At 41.5% G+C, this 24,732-nt stretch overlaps 1 protein-coding gene across 3 annotated transcripts in view; it reads right to left on the bottom strand.

Moving 5' to 3' along the window:
- Positions 1 to 884: 884 nt before the first annotated feature.
- Positions 885 to 24,732, bottom strand: part of rasal3 (RAS protein activator like 3) — an 86,836-nt gene continuing 62,988 nt past the window's right edge. For all 3 annotated transcript variants that reach the window (XM_061988036.2, XM_072916433.1, XM_061988037.2), the window contains 5 exons: positions 16,523 to 16,688; positions 11,860 to 11,967; positions 11,596 to 11,786; positions 7,695 to 7,779; positions 885 to 1,121 (listed from right to left, as the gene is read on the bottom strand). In XM_061988036.2, the coding sequence (XP_061844020.2) occupies positions 1,029 to 1,121; positions 7,695 to 7,779; positions 11,596 to 11,786; positions 11,860 to 11,967; positions 16,523 to 16,688 (643 nt within the window). In that variant the 3' untranslated portion in view covers positions 885 to 1,028. The remainder of the gene's footprint in view (positions 1,122 to 7,694; positions 7,780 to 11,595; positions 11,787 to 11,859; positions 11,968 to 16,522; positions 16,689 to 24,732) is intronic.

Here is a 24,732-nt window from a genome sequence, read left to right on the forward strand (position 1 = left end):
GGAATTTCATTTAAGGTTTGTGATAAACCATCAAACTCATTCGTTAAAAGGACTCTATAGTAATATAAAGCAAATTTTTCTGGACATTATCATGCAAGAAAAGTTTATTTTTGGGATCGCGATCACCGCGTAATGATTTTTAAAGGTTGCATTACATTATTAACTGTCCCATGTGATCAGCCAGTGCGATTGGAAGTCCATGCTCAATTATTGCCTCCGTAAATAAAACTTCGGCATTTATCACATCCAAAGAATCTGTTTGGGCGACGAAAAACGTTGAAAGTTTTCCACTTGTATCGCTAGCAACGGCATTAGACTTGTGTTTTTTTGTCCCAACGTGGTCTTTTACATCGCTAATTCCTCCGTGTCCGATCGAAAAATCTTGTCTGCACAAGGTGCAATTCGCGTAGTTTTCACCCTTTTTTTTTTTTTAATTAATATTAGATATATAACAACGGGCGGATGGCGGGCGGGTGCAGTTCTGATCAAACGTTACATCGGGTGGATGGCGGATGGTTGACGACTTTCTGACGCGGTTGCGGATGAGATAAATTGCCTATCCGCGCATCTCTAATATATATATATATATATATATGAAATACTTGACTTGGTGAATACTAGCTGTAAATATACTCCTCCCCTCTTAACCACGCCCCCGCCCCAACCCCGCACCCACCCCCCACCTCCCGAAATTGGAGGTCTCAAGGTTGGCAAGTATGAATAAAAGTGAGAACACAAATCGTTTTTAGTTTAATAATATTGTTTTTTAATGGAATTAGGAAGTATTTGAAAGCATAAGTATTCTTCTTATTATACTCTCTTTGAACAACTTTAGAGAACGAGAATTTAGAATGTAAGAAACAAGTCATTAACCTCACCACACATTAAGTGTACAGGCACAGTGGCTGTATTTAATCCATATGGGATTGAGCCTAATCTTGATTTTTACTCAAGTATCATCTTTTACACAAGTCTATCCAACCAAACTGGACATGCTCAACATTGTGGAGAAAGCATAGCTATGAAATCTAAAAAAGTTGCTTTTCATCAGCTTGCAGGTTTTTGTTGAAGGCCTCATCGAGCCGACGGATGTCCTTCAACAAGTCTCCAAACTGCTCCTCCTGTGAGAACATATCGGAGACAAATCAACAGGATAGTTAAAAATTCACAGCTCACTCACTCATGCAACCTGAATCTATGCTGAAAGCAAATATGGCAGACATGAACTTGTGCAGAAATGTATTACATAAAACTGATTTGACAATATTTTGGGTGGATCTACACCTGACATCCACTGTAATGATAGTGTATCTAGTCGATACTACTATGATTACATCGATATTTTTTATCGCCACAAAATCTTTTTTCCTTTTTTTAAAATTCATCCATCCATCCATCTTCTTCCGCTTATCCGAGGTCGGGTCGCGGGGGCAGCAGCCTAAGCAGGGAAGCCCAGACTTCCCTCTCCCCAGCCACTTCGTCCAGCTCCTCCCGGGGGATCCCGAGGTGTTCCCAGGCCAGCCGGGAGACATAGTCTTCCCAACGTGTCCTGGGTCTTCCCCGTGGCCTCCTACCGGTCGGACGTGCCCTAAACACCTCCCGAGGGAGGCGATCGGGTGGCATCCTGACCAGATGCCCGAACCACCTCATCTGGCTCCTCTCGATGTGGAGGAGCAGCGGCTTTACTTTGAGCTCCCCCCGGATGACAGAGCTTCTCACCCTATCTCTAAGGGAGAGCCCTGCCACCCGGCGGAGGAAACTCATTTCGGCCGCTTGTACCCGTGATCTTGTCCTTTCGGTCATAACCCAAAGCTCATGACCATAGGTGAGGATGGGAACGTAGATCGACCGGTAAATTGAGAGCTTTGCCTTCCGGCTCAGCTCCTTCTTCACCACAACGGATCGATACAGCGTCCGCATTACTGAAGATGCCGCACCGATCCGCCTGTCGATCTCACGATCCACTCTTCCCTCACTCGTGAACAAGACTCCGAGGTACTTGAACTCCTCCACTTGGGGCAGGGTCTCCTCCCCAACCCGAAGATGGCATTCCACTCTTTTCCGGGCGAGAACCATGGACTCGGACTTGGAGGTGCTGATTCTCATCCCAGTCGCTTCACACTCGGCTGCGAACCGATCCAGCGAGAGCTGAAGATCCTGGCCAGATGAAGCCATCAGGACCACATCATCTGCAAAAAGCAGAGACCTAATCCTGCAGCCACCAAACCAGATCCCCTCAACGCCTTGACTGCGCCTAGAAATTCTGTCCATAAAAGTTATGAACAGAATCGGTGACAAAGGGCAGCCTTGGCGGAGTCCAACCCTCACTGGAAACGTGTCCGACTTACTGCCGGCAATGCGGACCAAGCTCTGACACTGATCATACAGGGAGCGGACCGCCAAAATCAGACAGTCCGATACCCCATACTCTCTGAGCACTCCCCACAGCACTTCCCGAGGGACACGGTCGAATGCCTTCTCCAAGTCCACAAAACACATGTAGACTGGTTGGGCAAACTCCCATGCACCCTCAAGGACCCTGCCGAGAGTATAGAGCTGGTGCACAGTTCCACGACCAGGACGAAAACCACACTGTTCCTCCTGAATCCGAGGTTCGACTATCCGGCGTAGCCTCCTCTCCAGTACACCTGAATAGACCTTACCGGGAAGGCTGAGGAGTGTGATCCCACGATAGTTAGAACACACCCTCCGGTTCCCCTTCTTAAAGAGAGGAACCACCACCCCGGTCTGCCAATCCAGAGGTACCGCCCCCGATGTCCACGCGATGCTGCAGAGTTTAAAATTCATATTATGTTTATATACTCAGGAAATACGTCCCTGGACACATGAGGACTTTGAATATGACCAATGTATGATCCTGTAACGACTTGGTATCGGATCGATACCTAAATTTGTGGTATCATCCAAAACTAATGTAAAGTATTGAAACAACAGAAGAATAAGTGATTGTTACATTTTAACAGAAGTGTAGATAAAACATGTTGAAACGGGAAATAAGCAGATATTAACAGTGAATGAACAAGTGGATTTATAATTAATTTGTACAGCTTGTCCTTTTATAATTTTGACAAAATAATAGAATGGAAAATGGCACAATATTTTACTGCATATGTCAACAGACTAATTAGAGCCTTTGTTTGCTCACTTACTACTAAAAGACAATTTGTCTTGTATGTTCACTACTTTATTTAAGGACAAAATTGTTATTAGATTGCAATAATAAACATATGTTTAATGGACCCTAAGATTTTTTTGTTAAAATAAAGCCAAGAATGCCTCTTTTTTTTTTAGGTCCCCTTTTTAAAAAAAAAAAGTATTGATATACATTTTGGTACTAGTACCGGTACCGAAATATTGGTATCGGGACAACCCAATTGGAGACACATAAATAAATAGAATCAGTCGGACGAGATGATACATAAATCAGCAATGGCCGATCACATACTTTTTCACTGCAATCGGCCGATACCAATCACATCCCTAAATCTACACATTTTTAATTTTAAAACTGTCAACATTTGCAAAGATATTAAAAAAAAACAACTCATACAGTAGACCTCTATTTTAATTTAAAGTGTAGTTTTTGCTTTATAATATAGTTTTTGTAACCCTGCTTGGTGTAGCTTGACCAGGGCCGGCCCGTGGCATAGGCCGTATAGGCAAATGCTAAGGGCGCCGTCCATCAGGGGGCGCCACGCCAGTGCCACAAATGTTGGAGAAAAAAAAAAGAAAAAAAAAGTTGGTACTATTATTTCTAAATACAAAAAATAATCCCACGTTAATTAAAATGCAAAGTAAAGCCTATTTAATAGAAATATTATTTGTTACAACATTAGGCCCCCCCCCCCTCCCCCGCACGGTGCGCCCCCTCCCTTCCCGTATCATGACTCTTTTTGGACGTCACCACATCAAAAAATCAACACAAGATGTCAAAACGGCCAAAACTGTCAGGTGCCCAGGGAAGAAAAAAAGAGAAAAGAAGAGGAGTAGAAACGAGAAAAGACAGAGGTAGCAGGTAGGTAACGTTAGCCTACATGAAATTATTTGTCTGTTACAGAATGTGATAGTAACCTGGCTTTTTAGCATTAAGCTAATGTTACATGATTCGGCAATTGCTAATCAATAAATAGCTAGTTCTGTTTTAACGTCGGGTTAATATTGTGGAGGGGGCTAAATTGTTATGGAAAATAATAATGTAACGTTAGGTAATTACAGTACTCCCACCTTATATTCCTCAGGGACATTTGTATTAGATCTTTTAAGCAGGTGTTTTTTGTTTACATTGTTATTGCCTTCTGGTTAGCTAATGTTTGCCCTGCAGGTAATAGTCACTTTTCCACCCCTTTATATATTAGGTATAGTTGTAAGTAAAAAAAAAAAGGTCAAAGACAAAGCTATTCGGTTTCTTGTGAGTATATACACTTCACTGCCGATGTAGGGGGGCGCCACCTAAAATCTTGCCTAGGGCGCCAGATTGGTTAGGGCCGGGCCTGAGCTTGACCGACATTATCGTGTCTAATCAACAAAAGGTTAAAAAATATCAACTTTGTCTGCGTATCCCTTCATTTATCTGTGCACGTGGAAAAAAGTATGAACACAAATTACAGAAGTCATTGGGAATAAAAAGTGATCACAAGTGAATATGCACATAAAACATCACAATTTTAACATGTAACACGCCTTTTTTTTAATTTTTTTTTTTTATTGACATCCAGCATCAGACATTCCTATCCATTACATCATATTCACATAAATCTATTGTCTGCCCTAAATGTCAAAATATTTTTGTTTATATCCCACCCATACCACCCCCCACCCCCCAAAAAGAAAGATACAACATGCATTTTAAAAAGAAAAATGAACTTTTAGTTTTGTTCAATAAATACAGTACAGGCCAAAAGTTTGGACATTTCTCATTTCAATGTGTTTTCTTTATTTTCATGACTATTTACATTGTAGATTGTCACTGAAGGCATCCAAACTATGAATGAACACATGTGGAGTTATGTACTTAACAAAAGAAAAGGTGAAATAATTGAAAACATGTTTTGTATTCTAGTTTCTTCAAAATAGCCACCCTTTGCTCTGATTACTGCTTTGCACACTCTTGGCATTCTCTCGATGAGCTTCAAGAGGTAATGGTTTTCACTTCACAGGTGTCATAGTTTTGATGCCTTCAGTGGCAATCTACAATGTAAATAGTCATGAAAATGCATTGAAATGAGAAGGTGTGTCCAAACTTTTGGCCTGTATTGTATGTTTTAGAAAATAAATATTGTATTAAACAATACAACCACATTAGTTTTATGAAGTAATGTAATAATAATGTTTTTGTGATAAAAATGTGATAATAATGTTATTTTTTTATGTTGGACAATGGACTTTTCTTTTGATGTGTATCTCCTTCGAGCGGCTTCTCCGTCAAACACACCATCAGCAGCTTCTCCATACTTTTAATAAAACATTGTATGTATATTTTTCTTCCCGTGTCGATCTCTAGTGTCGGAGGCAGATATTTACATATATCCGAATTTAAGTTGTACTTCTTCCATTTCTTCTCTTGATGCTGTGTCAGCAAGTATACTGTGTGTGTTGCCCTTGAGTTCTTTGGAATGTGTTTTGACTAGCATTTTGTTATGGCTAGGAAGGGGGAAGGAAAGAGAGGTTTTTGGCGTTGGGAAGACAGACCATTTTGGGTGTGCGCGATAGAATGTTCGAGGGTTGGACTGGTCTCAATCAAAATGTATATTGGCAAAGCTTTGAGAATATACAGGTAAAAGCCAGTAAATTAGAATATTTTGAAAAACTTGATTTATTTCAGTAATTGCATTCAAAAGGTGTAACTTGTACATTATATTTATTCATTGCACACAGACTGATGCATTCAAATGTTTATTTCATTTAATTTTGATGATTTGAAGTGGCAACAAATGAAAATCCAAAATTCCGTGTGTCACAAAATTAGAATATTACTTAAGGCTAATACAAAAAAGGGATTTTTAGAAATGTTGGCCAACTGAAAAGTATGAAAATGAAAAATATGAGCATGTACAATACTCAATACTTGGTTGGAGCTCCTTTTGCCTCAATTACTGCGTTAATGCGGCGTGGCATGGAGTCGATGAGTTTCTGGCACTGCTCAGGTGTTATGAGAGCCCAGGTTGCTCTGATAGTGGCCTTCAACTCTTCTGCGTTTTTGGGTCTGGCATTCTGCATCTTCCTTTTCACAATACCCCACAGATTTTCTATGGGGCTAAGGTCAGGGGAGTTGGCGGGCCAATTTAGAACAGAAATACCATGGTCCGTAAACCAGGCACGGGTAGATTTTGCGCTGTGTGCAGGCGCCAAGTCCTGTTGGAACTTGAAATCTCCATCTCCATAGAGCAGGTCAGCAGCAGGAAGCATGAAGTGCTCTAAAACTTGCTGGTAGACGGCTGCGTTGACCCTGGATCTCAGGAAACAGAGTGGACCGACACCAGCAGATGACATTGCACCCCAAACCATCACCCAACCATGCAAATTTTGCATTTCCTTTGGAAATCGAGGTCCCAGAGTCTGGAGGAAGACAGGAGAGGCACAGGATCCACGTTGCCTGAAGTCTAGTGTAAAGTTTCCACCATCAGTGATGGTTTGGGGTGCCATGTCATCTGCTGGTGTCGGTCCACTCTGTTTCCTGAGATCCAGGGTCAACGCAGCCGTCTACCAGCAAGTTTTAGAGCACTTCATGCTTCCTGCTGCTGACCTGCTCTATGGAGATGGAGATTTCAAGTTCCAACAGCACTTGGCGCCTGCACACAGCGCAAAATCTACCCGTGCCTGGTTTACGGACCATGGTATTTCTGTTCTAAATTGGCCCGCCAACTCCCCTGACCTTAGCCCCATAGAAAATCTGTGGGGTATTGTGAAAAGGAAGATGCAGAATGCCAGACCCAAAAACGCAGAAGAGTTGAAGGCCACTATCAGAGCAACCTGGGCTCTCATAACACCTGAGCAGTGCCAGAAACTCATCGACTCCATGCCACGCCGCATTAACGCAGTAATTGAGGCAAAAGGAGCTCCAACCAAGTATTGAGTATTGTACATGCTCATATTTTTCATTTTCATACTTTTCAGTTGGCCAACATTTCTAAAAATCCCTTTTTTGTATTAGCCTTAAGTAATATTCTAATTTTGTGACACACGGAATTTTGGATTTTCATTTGTTGCCACTTCAAATCATCAAAATTAAATGAAATAAACATTTGAATGCATCAGTCTGTGTGCAATGAATAAATATAATGTACAAGTTACACCTTTTGAATGCAATTACTGAAATAAATCAAGTTTTTCAAAATTTTCTAATTTACTGGCTTTTACCTGTACAACAAAATACCTATTCTGTCTCTGGTGGTTTTTCAACTCAGCTTTAAGTGTCGGAAAGAACTTGGGAGCGAATTGTGACTTGAATTCCCTGGGAGGAACAACTGGTCCAAAACGCAACACTAGCTATAAGCTAATGCTTGCGTGTAAGACCAGATGTTTTAGGTTTCTTGTTTGTAACTTAACGCATAACAATTAGCCGAGTGACAGCTCTTATATCAAAACACTTTTAAATTGTTGGACTTTTAAGTTGAGGTACCACTGTGCTGGACTATTTTATTGCTTCACTTCATCTTTGCTTTTTGGTGTCTTACCAATACGTTCATTCGCTCAGCTGCTGCCATGGCGACATTCATCTTCCGCTCATCATTCTCCCGCTCCTCCTCAATCACATCCAACCTGGAAAAGGTGCAGATAGTCAAGAGCTGTGTCTCAAAGATAATACAGTACTTGCATCAGTACACTTAATAGGAACGATGTCCACTGTGTACTTTAGTTCCTGAGTGCACTGATTTTGAAAGTTTGGCGCTGTCCCAAATCCATGATATTACATTTATTTATGCAAATTAATGTATTGATTACTCATTTATTTAGTTCCATACTGAGCACAGGAAGAAAACGTGTGTGAGCAATTGTTATGAAACAGAAAAGCTCGCTTTTTTCCTACTCCTTTTCGGACATGTTTAAGTGTGAAACTGTAAATATGTGATGTACTACAATAACCTAGTACAGCGTTTCTCAAAGTGTGGGGCGCGCCCCACTGGTGGGGAATAGAGACATGACAGGTGGGGCGCGAGGAACGGGAGGAAATTTCACTTTAAAAAATTTTTTAATTATTATATTCTTAGATTATTTTTTTACTATGCTTTCATTTTCTATACACAATGTAAATCACTTTGTGATTCTGTCTGTGAAATCCGCTATATAAATAAATGGAAATTACCGGTACTTATTTTTACTGTAGGCTTTATATTTCTCGGTACGAGCGAAAGTTTGACAGACGTAGCAACAGTAACTAATGGGGGCATGGCTAAGCGGAACAAACTTTCGCGCGGATGGGTAGCAGGCTAATGTGTGGACCACAATTACACAAATATATACATTTGTGACTCGCACCTCAAAGGTTGTCGAGCCAGAGCCAGCGCCTGCAGAGAAACAAAAATGTGACGGGCACACACTGTGTCATTCACCAGGAAGCACTCGCGTCAAGGCAGCTCAGCCCCGAACTCAATGAGGTTTTAACATGTTGTGAGCGCGGTAAATTTGATCAAAACACGACCACTGAAAGTGCGACTGTTCTCTGCACTGTGTGAGGAAATGGGAGCTGATCATACAGCCGTGCTGTTTCACAGTGAAGCAAGGTGGCTCTCCTGGGGGAAAGTGCTGTCACTTGCCCTGTCTTGCCAAATGCATAGCGCCTCCTTTTTTTTGCAAAGATTGCAAAGTGGCACTTTTATTGTATTTATTATTGAACTTGATGCAAGTTATTTGATTTATTATTGAACTTGATGCAATTTATAACACTTTTTTTTATTTATTATTGAACTTGATGCAAGTTATAACACTTTTGTTTTATTTATTATTGAACTTGATGCAAGTTATAACACTTTTATTTGATTTATTATTGAACTTGATGCAAGTTATAACACTTTTTTTGATTTATTATTGAACGTGATGAAGTTATAACACTTTTTTTGATTTATTATTGAACTTGATGCAAGTTATAACACTTTTTTTGATTTATTATTGAACTTGATGCAAGTTATAACACTTTTTTGATTTATTATTGAACTTGATGCAAGTTATAACACTTTTTTTGATTTATTATTGAACTTGATGCAAGTTATAACACTTTTTTTGATTTATTATTGAACTTGATGCAAGTTATAACACTTTTTTTGATTTATTATTGAACTTGATGCAAGTTATAACAGTTTTTTTTATTTATTATTGAACTTGATGCAAGTTATAACAGTTTTTTTTATTTATTATTGAACGTGATGCAAGTTATAACACTTTTTTTGATTTATTATTGAACTTGATGCAAGTTATAACAGTTTTTGTGATTTTATTATTGAACGTGATGCAAGTTATAACACTTTTTTAAATTTATTATTGAACTTGATGCAAGTTATAACAGTTTTTTTTATTTATTATTGAACTTGATGGAAGTTATTTTATTTATTATTGAACTTGATGCAAGTTATACCACAGCTGCACAGTTATTTTATTTATTATTGAACTTGATGTTATTTTATGTTATTGAGTTTGAATGTATACAACTTGATGTTCAATAAATTTGAAAATGTTAAAGCTTGGCATTAGCGCTCTGTTGGGGCGATGGGGGCAGGTGGGGCTTGAAAACTCCCCCTTGTCCAAAGTGGGGGATGACAAAAAAAGTTTGAGAGCCACTGACCTAGTACCATAACCCAATCGTGACTGGCAGCTAAAAGACAAATATATCTTGATAGTCATTAAAATAAATTATATGGATTTGTTTGGACCAAAAAAAAACATTTAATAAAGAGAAACATGCATTTTTTTTTTTTTTTTTTTAAACAACTGAAGTCTGTGTTATAGAACATACTGATGAAAACCACAACATCCTCGAAACTAATGCAAACGTGGATGTTCTCAGGGGGATGTTGCTTAAATGCAGAGGTGGGTAGTAACGCGCTACATTTACTCCGTTACATCTACTTGAGTAACTTTTGGGATAAATTGTACTTCTAAGAGTAGTTTTAATGCAACATACTTTTACTTTTACTTGAGTATATTTATAGAGAAGAAACGCTACTTTTACTCCGCTACTTTTATCTACATTCAGCTCGCTACTCGCTACTAATTTTTATCGATCTGTTAATGCACGCTTTGTTTGTTTTGGTCTGTCAGACAGACCTCCATAGTGTTTCAACAAATACAGTCACTAGTGACGTTCACTCCGTTCCACCAATCAGATGCAGTCACCAGTGACGTTGGACCAATCAAACAGATCCAGGTGGTCACATGACCTGACTTAAACAAGTTGAAAAACTTATTGGGGTGTTACCATTTAGTGGTCAATTGTACGGAATATGTACTGGACTGTGCAATCTAAAGGAAGGAAAAATACCCTTTTTTGTTTCAACCGTACATCCTGTCAAAAGCCTAAAGACTGACTGCACAGTTCCTGTCTTCACAATAAAAGTGCCGCTCCATCGCGCCTGCGCTTTCAAAACAAGAGTCTCCGAAAGCCAGCGTAAACAAGCTAGCAAGCTACGGAGTTTGACACCAATATATTTCTTGTAAAGTGTATAAAAACGAATATGGAAGCTGGACGAATAAGAAGCCAAAAACCAACCACTTTCATGTGGTATAAGACAGAAAGGAGGAACTTTTTTTCTCCTCCATTTGAAAACGTGGACGTTACCAGCACTACTGTCTGATTACAATCAATGCAAGTCATCACAATCAGGTAATACACCAACTTATATTCTTGTTTTCATGAAATAAAGGAATCTATATGTGTTAAACATGCATGTATATTCATTAAAACACCTTTAACATGTAAACAAAAACAGCAAAATAAATACTTATAAATTATATACTGTATATATCAATGTATATGTATGTATGTGTATATATATATATATATATATATATATATATGATATGAGTGTGTATGTTACTCATCAGTTACTCAGTACTTGAGTAGTTTTTTCACAACATACTTTTTACTTTTACTCAAGTAAATATTTGGGTGACTACTCCTTACTTTTACTTGAGTAATACATCTCTAAAGTAACAGTACTCTTACTTGAGTACAATTTCTGGCTACTCTACCCACCTCTGTATATATATATATATATATATATATATATATATATTTAACTATAATATAATATTACTATAATATACAGTATATACAATACCACAATCCGAGTGTGACTTGCAACCACCCTGGCAACTTTTAAAGGTGGCAAGTGTCAATGATTGCATGCGCACCTTTCAGCCAAAATTAGACTTTGAACTTATTTGATGTGACTTTGACTGTTTTATTATGTTTTATTATAGTTTATATAACTGCTTTATATTTTGACCACGTGTTTTTTTTTATATTACTTTCTTGTATTTATTTTATATAGAGCCCTTTGTTTACAGCTGTGGTAGTCATCAAGTAGCTTTATGGGACAATATGGTACGTACTGTTTTCAACATTTGAAATATGTTTTATACCTGAAGGTGGTGCTGCAAAGCTGCTCCTCTCGCACGGTCAGTAAATTCCGGAGCTCTCTCACTTCAGCCTCCAGCATTGCATTCTGGTCCAGGCTTTGGACAATGAAGTCCTCCAGTCGCTTTGCCATTTCCAGCTCACGCTCAGTTACCTGGTCTACTCCCAGCCGTAGCTCAGACAGTTCTTGGGTATGCTAATTAATGGTAAAGGTTAAAGACACATTCTGTATCATGAGTTCCTAATGGTTGATCATGATTGTGACCTACTTGATCCAGTAAGCTGAGCCCTTCCTGCTCAGGTTTTATCTCACTGGGGTCCCCCCTCTGGATGTCTTTAATCCAGGGAACTGGTGCACAGGCTTTGTTTGACTCATTCTAAAAAAGAGAAAATACTGTTTTGTAATTGCTCTAATTTTAGAGTTAAGAGGCATATTATCCAATCCCGAATGTATTTTAATGTATACAGTAAAAGTATATTTTGGCTGACTGTTTGTGTAACGGTTACACAACACAAAGCCAACACCTAATCATTCTTGACCGTTTATCAACAAGTATGACATTTAGAGATGTCCGATAATATTGGACTGCCGATATTATCAGCCAATAAATCATTCTTGACCGTTTATCAACAAGTATGACATTTAGAGATGTCCGATAATATTGGACTGCCGATATTATCAGCCAATAAATCATTCTTGACCGTTTATCAACAAGTATGACATTTAGAGATGTCCGATAATATTGGACTGCCGATATTATCAGCCAATAAATGCTTTAAAATGTAATATCGGAAATTATCGGTATCGGTTTCAAAATTATTGGTATCGGTTTCAAAAAGTAAAATTCATGACTTTTTAAAACGCCGCCGTGTACACGGACGTAGGGAGAAGTACAGAGCGCCAATAAACCTTAAAGGTACTTCCTTTGCGTGCCGTCCCAGTCACATAATAGCTACGGCTTTTCACACACACAAGTGTGGTCAACAGCCATACAGGTCACACTGAGGGTGGCCGTATAAACAACTTTAACACTGTTACAAATATGCGCCACACAGTGAACCCACACCAAACAAGAATGACAAACACATTTCGGAAGAACATCCGCACCGTAACACAACATACCTACTCAGTGGCCTAGTGGTTAGAGTGTCCGCCCTGAAATCGGTAGGTTGTGAGTTCAAACCCCGGCCGAGTCATACCAAAGACTATAAAAATGGGACCCATTACCTCCCTGCTTGGCACTCAGCATCAAGGGTTGGAATTGGGGGTTAAATCACCAAAAAATGATTCCCGGGCGCGGCCACCGCTGCTGCCCACTGCTCCCCTCACCTCCCAGGGGGTGATCAAGGGTGATGGGTCAAATGCAGAGAATAATCTCGCCACACCTAGTGTGTGTGTGACAATCATTGGTACTTTAACTTTAACTTTAACTTTAAACACAACAGAACAAATACCCAGAACCCCATGCAGCACTAACTCTTCCGGGACGCTACAATATACACCCCCCGTTACCCCACCGCCCCACCTCAACCCCGCCCACCTCAACCTCCTCATGCTCTCTCAGGGAGAGCATGTCCCAAATTCCAAGCTGCTGTTTTGAGGCATGTTAAAAAAAAAGATGCACTTTGTGACTTCAATAATAAATATGGCAGTGCCATGTTGGCATTTTTTTCCATAACTTGAGTTGATTTATTTTGGAAAACCTTGTTACATTGTTTAATGTAGTTTAACTAGATGAATGTGGCAGGGTATACAGGTCATCACGGACTATAAAGCTGCCCCCTGTCCCTGTGAGAACAGTATCAGCTTCCTAGATGAACTTAACACCTACTTTGCGAGGTTTGAGGCACTTAACACCACTCCGGCGAGAAAATCCATCCCTTGCCCTGATGAGCAGCCGCTCAACCTGGATATAGCGGATGTCCGGAAAACCCTGAGGAGAGTGAACCCCCGGAAAGCACCGGGACCTGATGACAGGGATGTGCAGACCAGCTGGCTGGGGTTCTCACAGACATCTTCAACATCTCGCTGACCCAGGCTGTGGTACCATCATGTTTTAAGACAGCCACAATCATTCCAGTGCCAAAAAACCCACAATCTCCTCCCTCAATGATTACCGCCCCGTTGCACTCACCCCCATCATAATGAAGTGCCTCGAGAGGCTGGTAAAGGAATATATTGTCTCCAGACTTCCCCCCACATTTGACCCATACCAGTTTACTTATCGCCCTAAAAGCTCCACAGAGGACGCCATCTCCTCTGCACTCCACCTGAGCTTAGAACATCTGGAAGGAAAGGACACACACGTGCGGATGTTGTTCCTGGACTTCAGCTCAGCATTCAACCCGATCATCCCGCAGCACTTGGTGAGCAAACTGGTCCCCCTTGGATTCAGTACCCCCCTTTGCAACTGGCTGCTTGACTTCCTCACAGACAGACCCCAATCTGTGAGAGTGGGCAACAACACCTCCAGTACCATCTCCCTGAGCACCGGCTTCCCCCAGGGCTGCGTCCTGAGTCCACTGCTGTTCACGTTGATGACCCATGACTGCTGCGCTAGTCCACTACTAACCACATTGTGAAGTATGCGGACGACACGACAGTAGTGGGTCTCATCCGTGACAACAATGACATGGACTACAGGGAGGAGGTGAAACATCTGGTTGACTGGTGCAGAACCAACAACCTGGTCCTGAATGTCAACAAGACCAAGGAGATCATCGTTGACTTCAGGAAGCACCAGTCCAGCCACGCTCCACTCTTCATCAACGGCACAGCGGTGGAGATAGTAAGCAGCACCAAGTTCCTGGGGGTGCAGATAACTGACAATATAACCTGGTCCCTGTAAAAAGAGCTCAGCAGCGCATGCACTTTTTGCGTCGGATGAAAAGAGCACAGCTCCCTCCCCCCCCATTCTCAGCACATTCTACAGAGGCACTATAGAGAGCCTGCTGACCAACAGCATCTCTGTCTGGACTGGAGCCTGCAATGCCTCAGACTGGAAGTCTCTCCAGAGAGTGGTGAGGACGGCGGAAAAGATCATCAGGACTCCTCTTCCTCCTATCCAGGAGATCGCAAAAAGCCGCTGCCTGACCAGGGCTCAGAAAATCTGCAAAGACTCCTCCCACCCCCACCAAGGACTGTTTTCACTGCTGGACTCTAGAAAGAGGTTCCGCAGCCTCCGAAGCAGAACCTCCAGGTTCTGTAACAGCTTCTTCCCTCAGGCCGTAAGACTCTTGAACGCATCATAATTAAATTAAATGATCCCCTCAACTCTCCCCAAAAAGGATTAACTCGCTGAAATAAAAAAGTCAATATAACATACATCCATAAACGTAGACGCATGTGAAAAAGTGCAATATATTTATCTGTACAGTACCGTATTTTCCGCACCATAAACCGCCCTGGGTTATAAGCCGCGCCTTCAATGAACGGCATATTTCAAAACTTTGTCCACCTATAAGCCGCCCCGTGTTATAAGCCGCATCTAACTGCGCTAAAGGAATGTCAAAAAAACAGTCATATAGGTCAGTCAAACTTTAATAATATATTAAAAACCAGCGTGATGTGGGCGTGCACGGAGTCGTATATCAACATGGACGGAGCTGCGTGAAAAAAGCCACCCGGCCTCTTCGCGTAAACTTAAACTTACCTTAACCACTCGCTCATCTTTTCTTCATCCATCCCTTCGAGTTAGCTTTTATGATGACGCCGGCTGGAAAGGTCTCTTTTGGCAAGGTCTTCCTTTTGAATATCACCATGGGTGGAAGTTTCTGGCCATTAGCATGGCAAGCTAGAACCACAGTGAAGGATGACTTCTCATTCCCTGTGGTGCGAATATTCACCGTACGTGCTCCCGTTGTATCCACAGTGCGGTTCACAGGAATATCAAAAGTCAGTGGAACCTCGTCCATGTTGATAATGTTCTCTGGCCGGATCTTTTTTTCAGCTATCTTGTTTTTACAATACGCACGGAAAGTAGCTAGCTTTTCTTGAAAGTCTTTAGGCAGTTGCTGTGAAATAGTAGTCCGTGTGCGGATGGAGAGATTGCGTCTTTTCATGAACCGGAAACCTGTCGCTTAGTAGGAGCCATTTTGTGGTCTTTACAGATGTAAACACACAAAGGAAATGAAACGTAATATCCGCGCGCTTCTTCTTCTTCTACGGGGGCGGGTGGTTGCTTACAGTAGAAGAAGAAGCGCTTCCTGTTCTATGGGGGCGGGTGCTTACCTTGGCGGTTGCTTGCGTAGAAGAAGAAGCACTTCCTCTTCTACGGGGAAAAAAGATGGCGGCTGTTTACCGTAGTTGCGAGACCGAAACTTTATGAAAATGAATCTTAATATTAGTCCATATATAAAGCGCACCGGGTTATAAGCCGCACTGTCAGCTTTTGAGTAAATTTGTGGTTTTTAGGTGCGGCTAATAGTGCGGAAAATACGGTAATCTATTTATTTATTTATATATATTTATTTTTTATATATATATATATTATATATATTATTTATATATATTTATTTATTTATATATGCACCTTATTGCTTTTTTATCCTGCACTACCATGAGCTTATTTAACGAAATGTCGTTCTTATCTGTACTGTAAAGTTCACATTTGAATGACAAAAAAAAAATAAAATAAAAAAAAAGGAATTCTAGTCTAGTGCATCCAGCAGGGCATCACAACAAAATTAGGCATAATAATGTGTTAATTCCACGACTGTATATATCGGTATCGGTTGATATCGGAATCGGTAGTTAAGAGTTAGACAATATCGGAATATCGGATATCGGCAAAAAAGCCATTATCGGACATCTCTAATGACATTATATAAGACAAAGAACAGTAGTCTGAGCCTGTGTAAAGTTAAAGTTTGACATGCTTTAGCATCACATGACCCTTCAGTTCAAGCCACACGGGTTTTCCTCATACTCACAGATTTTGGTGACGAGATAAGAGGCTGGCTTGTGTCCAAGTCTTGTTGATGGTTGGCAGTTGGCAGAGCTTCAGTACTTGTGTGCCTCTTCATTCTCTTTTCAAGACGTCTATGTGGGGCACTCTGAGTTCTGGTGATGGGCTTCCTCCTCCGTGCTTGGCCATCGCTAAAGATGAAATTATTCGTCAATTTGACAAATTCCAGAGTCATAGGTAAGCGGTATGGCAATTGTCGAATCCGCTAATCATTTAAACACACGATGCAAGAATATGGGTATTGGAAATGTTCATTGAAAAGGATGCTAAATGCATTATTTTCTGTTTCCTTACGATGCACATCATCAAATGGCTAATGTGCAGCAAGTATAACAATTAAAGCTGCAAGCAGCGTTGGTCGGGCCCGCGTATTTGGCAGGTGCTAGTCCTAAGTGTCCCAAGACTTTTGTCTAGTGTACCTACCTTGTCTGCATTGTGTGGGCATGCTGGTGCTTCCTGCTCTTGAGCAGCCATCTTAAAAAACCAGCAGCGCAGCAGCATCAGTGCAGCAGGTCTTTGAAGGGTCATAAAATCAAAACCGGAGCAGGTATCACAACTCTTTCGCCAACTTTTAATCAGAAGGGTTCAATCTCTCTCCTGAGTTAGTTTGAAGCCGAAACAACAGACGCGCTCAGAGGAGATAATGTTAGAAGAAAGGTGACCGGTTTTTACAAAAATGTTGTGTTGAAGGGGGAATAGCAAACTTCCTGTATATTTTTGCTGGGGGTTGTCAATTTATGAAATGTAGGTCTAAGTGAGACCTACGGAGAGGTTTTTGTTCCTCCAGTGGGAGTTACAGGCAGTTTTGTCATTTTTTCCTTCCGAGGTGCAGTTTTTTCTCCGTTTTATTCAAAAATTGCTGTAGAGCGCAATTTTTAAATTTGGGGTTAGGTTTTTTTATTAGATCGCAATTTTTGCCAGTCCTGATGTGTGTGTTCAGTTCGGTGAGTTTTGAAGCGTGTTAAGGGGGTCAAATTACAGCTCAAAGAGGCAAAAGTGACTGTTTTTAGTGCTTTTTTGTCTTGAAGGGGGAATTGCCAACTTCCTGTTGATTTTAGCCCGAGGATATACAATTATGAAATGTAGATCTAAGTCAGACCTACATAAAGGTTTTTGTTTCTCTCCGACCTTCCTAGTGGGAGTTACAGGCAGCGTAGTTTTTTCTTCTTCCTAGGGGGCGCTAGAGCGCAATTTTGAGTTTTGGGGTTCGTTTTCTTTTATTAAAAGGCAATTTTTGCAGGTCCTGATGTGTGGGTCAAATATGGTGAGTTTTGAAGCATGTTAAGTGGGTCAAATTAGTGCTCAAAGAGGCGGCGGAAGAAGAAAGAAAGAAAGAATAATAAAACCTTACAAATACAATAGGTCCTTATGTCCCAATGGGCCATTGCGGGCCCTAATTACAAACGCTTTGCAGGGCCTGTCATTACACGATCGGTACCGGTCCACGCATGTGCAACATTTACAAAACCAGTGAAGTTGGCATGTTGTGTAAATCATAAATAAAAACAGATCTCATCCATCCATCCATCCACTTTCTACCGCTTGTCCCTTACAATGATTTACCAATCCTTTTCAACCTATATTCAATTGAATAGACTGCAAAGACAAGATGCTTAACGTTCGAACTGGTAAACTTTGTTATTTTTTTGCAAATATTAGCTAATTTGGAATTTGATGCCTGCAACATGTTTCTAAAAACACAAGTGGCAAAAAAAGACTGAGAGAGTTGAGGAATGCTCATCAAACACTTATTTGGAACATCCCACATGTGGACAGGCTAATTGGGAACAGGTGGGTGCCATGATTGGGTATAAAAGCAGCTTCTATGAAATGCTCAGTCATTCATAAACAAGGATGGGGCGAGGGTGAGCAAATTGTCGAACAGTTTAAGAACAACATTTCTCAGCCAGCTATTGCAAGGAATTTAGGGATTTCACCATCTACGGTCCGTAATATCATCAAAAGGTTCAGAGAATCGGGAGAAATCACTGCACGTAAGCGGCAAAGCCGAAAACCAACATTGAATGCCCGTGACCTTTCATCCCCCAGGCGGTACTGCTTCAAAAACCGACATCGGTGTTTAAAGGATATCACCACACCAAGGCATGGGTAACTTGCACATCTGTGAAGGCACCATTAATGCTGAAAGGTACATACAGGTTTTGGAGCAACCTATGTTGCCATCCAAGCAACATCTTTTTCATGGACGCCCCTGCTTATTTCAGCAAGACAATACCAAGCCACATTCTGCACGTGTAACAACAGCGTGGCTTTGTAGTAAAGGAGTGCGGGTTCTAGACTGGCCTGCCTGTAGTCCAGACCTGTCTCCCATTGAAAATGTGTGGCGTATTATGAAGCCTAAAATACCACAACAGAGACCCCAGACTGTTGAACAACTTAAGCTGTACATCAAGCAAGAATGGGAAATAATTCCAGCCTGAAATGCTTATAAAATTGGTCTCCTCAGTTCCCAAATGTTTACGAAGCCTTGTTAAAAGGAAAGGCCATGTAAAACAGTGGTAAAAATGCCCCTGTGCCATTAAATTCTAAGTTAATGAGTATTAAAAAAAAAGAAGAAGTTTCTCATATTGAACATTAAATATCTTGTCTTTGCAGTCTATTCAATTTAATATAGGTTGAAAATGATTTGCAAATCATTGTATTCTGTTTTTATTTACCATATACAGGTAAAAGCCAGTAAATTAGAATATTTTGAAAAACTTGATTTATTTCAGTAATTGCATTCAAAAGGTGTAACTTGTACATTATATTTATTCATTGCACACAGACTGATGCATTCAAATGTTTATTTCATTTAATTTTGATGATTTGAAGTGGCAACAAATGAAAATCCAAAATTCCGTGTGTCACAAAATTAGAATATTACTTAAGGCTAATACAAAAAAGGGATTTTTAGAAATGTTGGCCAACTGAAAAGTATGAAAATGAAAAATATGAGCATGTACAATACTCAATACTTGGTTGGAGCTCCTTTTGCCTCAATTACTGCGTTAATGCGGCGTGGCATGGAGTCGATGAGTTTCTGGCACTGCTCAGGTGTTATGAGAGCCCAGGTTGCTCTGATAGTGGCCTTCAACTCTTCTGCGTTTTTGGGTCTGGCATTCTGCATCTTCCTTTTCACAATACCCCACAGATTTTCTATGGGGCTAAGGTCAGGGGAGTTGGCGGGCCAATTTAGAACAGAAATACCATGGTCCGTAAACCAGGCACGGGTAGATTTTGCGCTGTGTGCAGGCGCCAAGTCCTGTTGGAACTTGAAATCTCCATCTCCATAGAGCAGGTCAGCAGCAGGAAGCATGAAGTGCTCTAAAACTTGCTGGTAGACGGCTGCGTTGACCCTGGATCTCAGGAAACAGAATGGACCGACACCAGCAGATGACATGGCACCCCAAACCATCACTGATGGTGGAAACTTTACACTAGACTTCAGGCAACGTGGATCCTGTGCCTCTCCTGTCTTCCTCCAGACTCTGGGACCTCGATTTCCAAAGGAAATGCAAAATTTGCATGGTTGGGTGATGGTTTGGGGTGCCATGTCATCTGCTGGTGTCGGTCCACTCTGTTTCCTGAGATCCAGGGTCAACGCAGCCGTCTACCAGCAAGTTTTAGAGCACTTCATGCTTCCTGCTGCTGACCTGCTCTATGGAGATGGAGATTTCAAGTTCCAACAGGACTTGGCGCCTGCACACAGCGCAAAATCTACCCGTGCCTGGTTTACGGACCATGGTATTTCTGTTCTAAATTGGCCCGCCAACTCCCCTGACCTTAGCCCCATAGAAAATCTGTGGGGTATTGTGAAAAGGAAGATGCAGAATGCCAGACCCAAAAACGCAGAAGAGTTGAAGGCCACTATCAGAGCAACCTGGGCTCTCATAACACCTGAGCAGTGCCAGAAACTCATCGACTCCATGCCACGTAATTGAGGCAAAAGGAGCTCCAACCAAGTATTGAGTATTGTACATGCTCATATTTTTCATTTTCATACTTTTCAGTTGGCCAACATTTCTAAAAATCCCTTTTTTGTATTAGCCTTAAGTAATATTCTAATTTTGTGACACACGGAATTTTGGATTTTCATTTGTTGCCACTTCAAATCATCAAAATTAAATGAAATAAACATTTGAATGCATCAGTCTGTGTGCAATGAATAAATATAATGTACAAGTTACACCTTTTGAATGCAATTACTGAAATAAATCAAGTTTTTCAAAATATTCTAATTTACTGGCTTTTACCTGTATATTGTCAAAGGACCTGACATGTCCAAAACAATAAAATGTCTTCAGTGGACTTTCTTCTCTATGGCAGAATTGTTTTCTTTACCAGCTGACATTTTACCATCTGTGATGTAATTAAAAGAATATGAAATGCTTAAAGACGTAAAAAAAATGATTTCTGTGCTGCAAGGAGACTGTGTTTATGATGACCAAACTGTAATGATCAACACAACCCCTTTGTTGAAAATATGTTTCACTACTTTATTTACGCTTTAAAGGGGAACTGCATTATTTTTATTTTATTCTGCCTATCGCTCACAATCCTTATGAATGACATGATGACGGATGGATTTTTTAATATGCATTCTAAACATTAAATAAACGTAAATAAAAGTCCGCTTACAGCCGAGCCAATTAGAACTCCTCTATTTTGCCCAAAAAATCTGATAAATAACCATTCAAAAAGCGCCAACAATACTCCGTTTACATTTCGTGATTTGAATATTAACCAAGTATTAGTGATATTGTTATTATAAGTGCTAACACAGACTAACTATTTATAGCGGTGACGTGATCACTTCCTGTGTGCCGATGTTAACATCATAGAGTGGTCTGCAACTTTCTTGCTTCCCTGCTCCCTGTAAGGCATCTCACCTAGGCAGAAGACGTCTGAGTAAGTAATCCGACAAGTTGGAACACTTTGACCGCGACTTAGGACCTGCAACTGGCGAGAAAGACAAAAAAAAGCTCTTGTTCACCCCTAACCCCCACCCCGATTCTTCGATATGATTGAGACATTTTTCATCTAAACTGGAATATATAAACATCCTCGCAGTCTGCATCCTAATGACAGCAGACCTTGTACAGTAAGTGATGTTTTATTAGAGCCCGCATGGCCCATTGCAAAAGGACTCCCGAAGGGAGTCCTTATGCAATGGGACATAAGGACCTATTGTATTTGTAAGGTCCATCCATCCATCCATCTTCTTCCGCTTATCCGAGGTCGGGTCGCGGGGGCAGCAGCCTAAGCAGGGAAGCCCAGACTTCCCTCTCCCCAGCCACTTCGTCCAGCTCCTCCCGGGGGATCCCGAGGCGTTCCCAGGCCAGCCGGGAGACATAGTCTTCCCAACGTGTCCTGGGTCTTCCTCGTGGCCTCCTACCGGTCGGACATGCCCTAAACACCTCCTTAGGGAGGCGCTCGGGTGGCATCCTGACCAGATGCCCGAACCACCTCATCTGGCTCCTCTCGATGTGGAGGAGCAGCGGCTTTACTTTGAGCTCTCCCCGGATGACAGAGCTTCTCACCCTATCTCTAAGGGAGAGCCCCGCCACCCGGCGGAGGAAACTCATTTCGGCCGCTTGTACCCGTGATCTTGTCCTTTCGGTCATAACCCAAAGCTCATGACCATAGGTGAGGATGGGAACGTAGATCGACCGGTAAATTGAGAGCTTTGCCTTCCGGCTCAGCTCCTTCTTCACCACAACGGATCGATACAGCGTCCGCATTACTGAAGACGCCGCACCGATCCGCCTGTCGATCTCACGATCCACTCTTCCCTCACTCGTGAACAAGACTCCGAGGTACTTGAACTCCTCCACTTGGGGCAAGATCTCCTCCCCAACCCGGAGATGGCACTCCACCCTTTTCCGGGCGAGAACCATGGACTCGGACTTGGAGGTGCTGATTCTCATCCCAGTCGCTTCACACTCAGCTGCGAACCGATCCAGTGAGAGCTGAAGATCCTGGCCAGATGAAGCCATCAGGACCAAATCATCTGCAAAAAGCAGAGACCTAATCCTGCAGCCACCAAACCGGATCCCCTCAACGCCTTGACTGCGCCTAGAAATTCTGTCCATAAAAGTTATGAACAGAATCGGTGACAAAGGGCAGCCTTGGCGGAGTCCAACCCTCACCGGAAACATGTCCGACTTACTGCCGGCAATGCGAACCAAGCTCTGACACTGATCATACAGGGAGCGGACCGCCACAATCAGACAGTCCGAAACCCCATACTCTCTGAGCACTCCCCACAGGACTTCCCGAGGGACACGGTCGAATGCCTTCTCCAAGTCCACAAAGCACATGTAGACTGGTTGGGCAAACTCCCATGCACCCTCAAAGACCCTGCCGAGAGTATAGAGCTGGTCCACAGTTCCACGACCAGGACGAAAACCACACTGTTCCTCCTGAATCCGAGGTTCGACTATCCGGCGTAGCCTCCTCTCCAGTACACCTGAATAGACCTTACCGGGAAGGCTGAGGAGTGTGATCCCACGATAGTTAGAACACACCCTCCGGTTCCCCTTTTTAAAGAGAGGAACCACCACCCCGGTCTGCCAATCCAGAGGTACTGCCCCCGATGTCCACGCGATGCTGCAGAGTCTTGTCAACCAAGACAGCCCTACAGCATCCAGAGCCTTAAGGCCCATTGCAAAAGGACTCCCGAAGGGAGTCCTTATGCAATGGGACATAAGGACCTATTGTATTTGTAAGGTTTTATTCTTTATTCTTTATTCTTCCCCCGCCACATTAAACTGTAATTTGACCCACTTAACCTGCTTCAAAACTCACCATATTTGACCCACACATCAGGACCTGCGAAAATTGCCTTTTTTTAAAAAAAACCGAACCACAAAACTCAAAATTGCGCTCTAGCGCCCCCTAGGAAAAAGAAAACTAGACTGCCTGTAACTCCCACTAGGAAGGTGGGAAAGACATGAAACAAAAACCTCTATGTAGGTCTGACTTAGACCTACATTTCATAATAGCACATTGTCGGGCTGAAATCAACAGGAAGTTGGCAATTCCCCCTTCAAGACAAAAAAGTACTAAAAACAGTAACTTTTGCCTCTTTGAGCTGTAATTTGACCCCCTTAACACACTTCAAAACTCACCAAACTGAACGCACACATCAGGACTAGCAAAAATTGCGATCTAATAAAAAAAACTAACCCCAAATTTAAAAATTGCGCTCTAGAACGGAGAAAAAACTGCTTCTCGGAAGAAAAAAATGACAAAACTGCCTGTAACTCCCACTGGGAAGGTCGGAGAGACATGAAACAAAAACCTCTCCGTAGGTCTCACTTAGACCTACATTTCATAGATTAACAACTTCCAGCAAAAATCAACAGGAAGTTTGCTATTCCCCCTTCAAAACAATTTTTTGGTAAAAACCGGTCACCTTCCTTCAAAAACAAACTCCCCTGAGCGCGTTTGTCGTTTCGCCTTCAAACTAACACAGGAGAGAGATTGAACCCTTGTGATTACAATGACAGAAGCGCTTTTTTTCTAACTGCTCCGGTTTTGATTTTATGACCCTTCAAAGACCCACTGCGCTGATGCTGCTGCGCTGCTGTTTTTTTTTAGATGGCTGCTTAAAAGCAGGAAGCACCAACATGCCCACACAATGCAGACAAGGTAGGTACACTAGACAAAAGTCTTGGGACACTTCAGACTAAAAGTAGACAAAAGTATTGGGACACTTAGGACTAGCACCTGCCAAATACGCGGGCCCGACCAATGCTGCTTGCAGCTTTAATTATGTTTGTTGTCTCTTATAAAGTCTGCAGTGAGTAATAATCAGTGATGAAGAAAAAAAAAAAGCATACTTGATGCGTTTTAAAATTATCAAAATACATACATATTAAATGTTATTATAAATGTGCTCATTACTACATTACATATATACAAACCCCGTTTCCATATGAGTTGGGAAATTGTGTTAGATGTAAATATAAATGGAATACAATGATTTGCAAATCCTTTTCAACCCATATTCAATTGAATGCACTACAAAGACAAGATATTTGATGTTCAAACACATAAACTTAATTTTTTTTTTGCAAATAATAATTAACTTAGAATTTCATGGCTGCAACACGTGCCAAAGTAGTTGGGAAAGGGCATGTTCACCACTGTGTTACATCACATATTCTT

This window comes from Nerophis lumbriciformis, linkage group LG27 (assembly GCF_033978685.3).
Source record: "Nerophis lumbriciformis linkage group LG27, RoL_Nlum_v2.1, whole genome shotgun sequence".
NCBI classification, from domain to species: Eukaryota; Metazoa; Chordata; class Actinopteri; order Syngnathiformes; family Syngnathidae; genus Nerophis; species Nerophis lumbriciformis.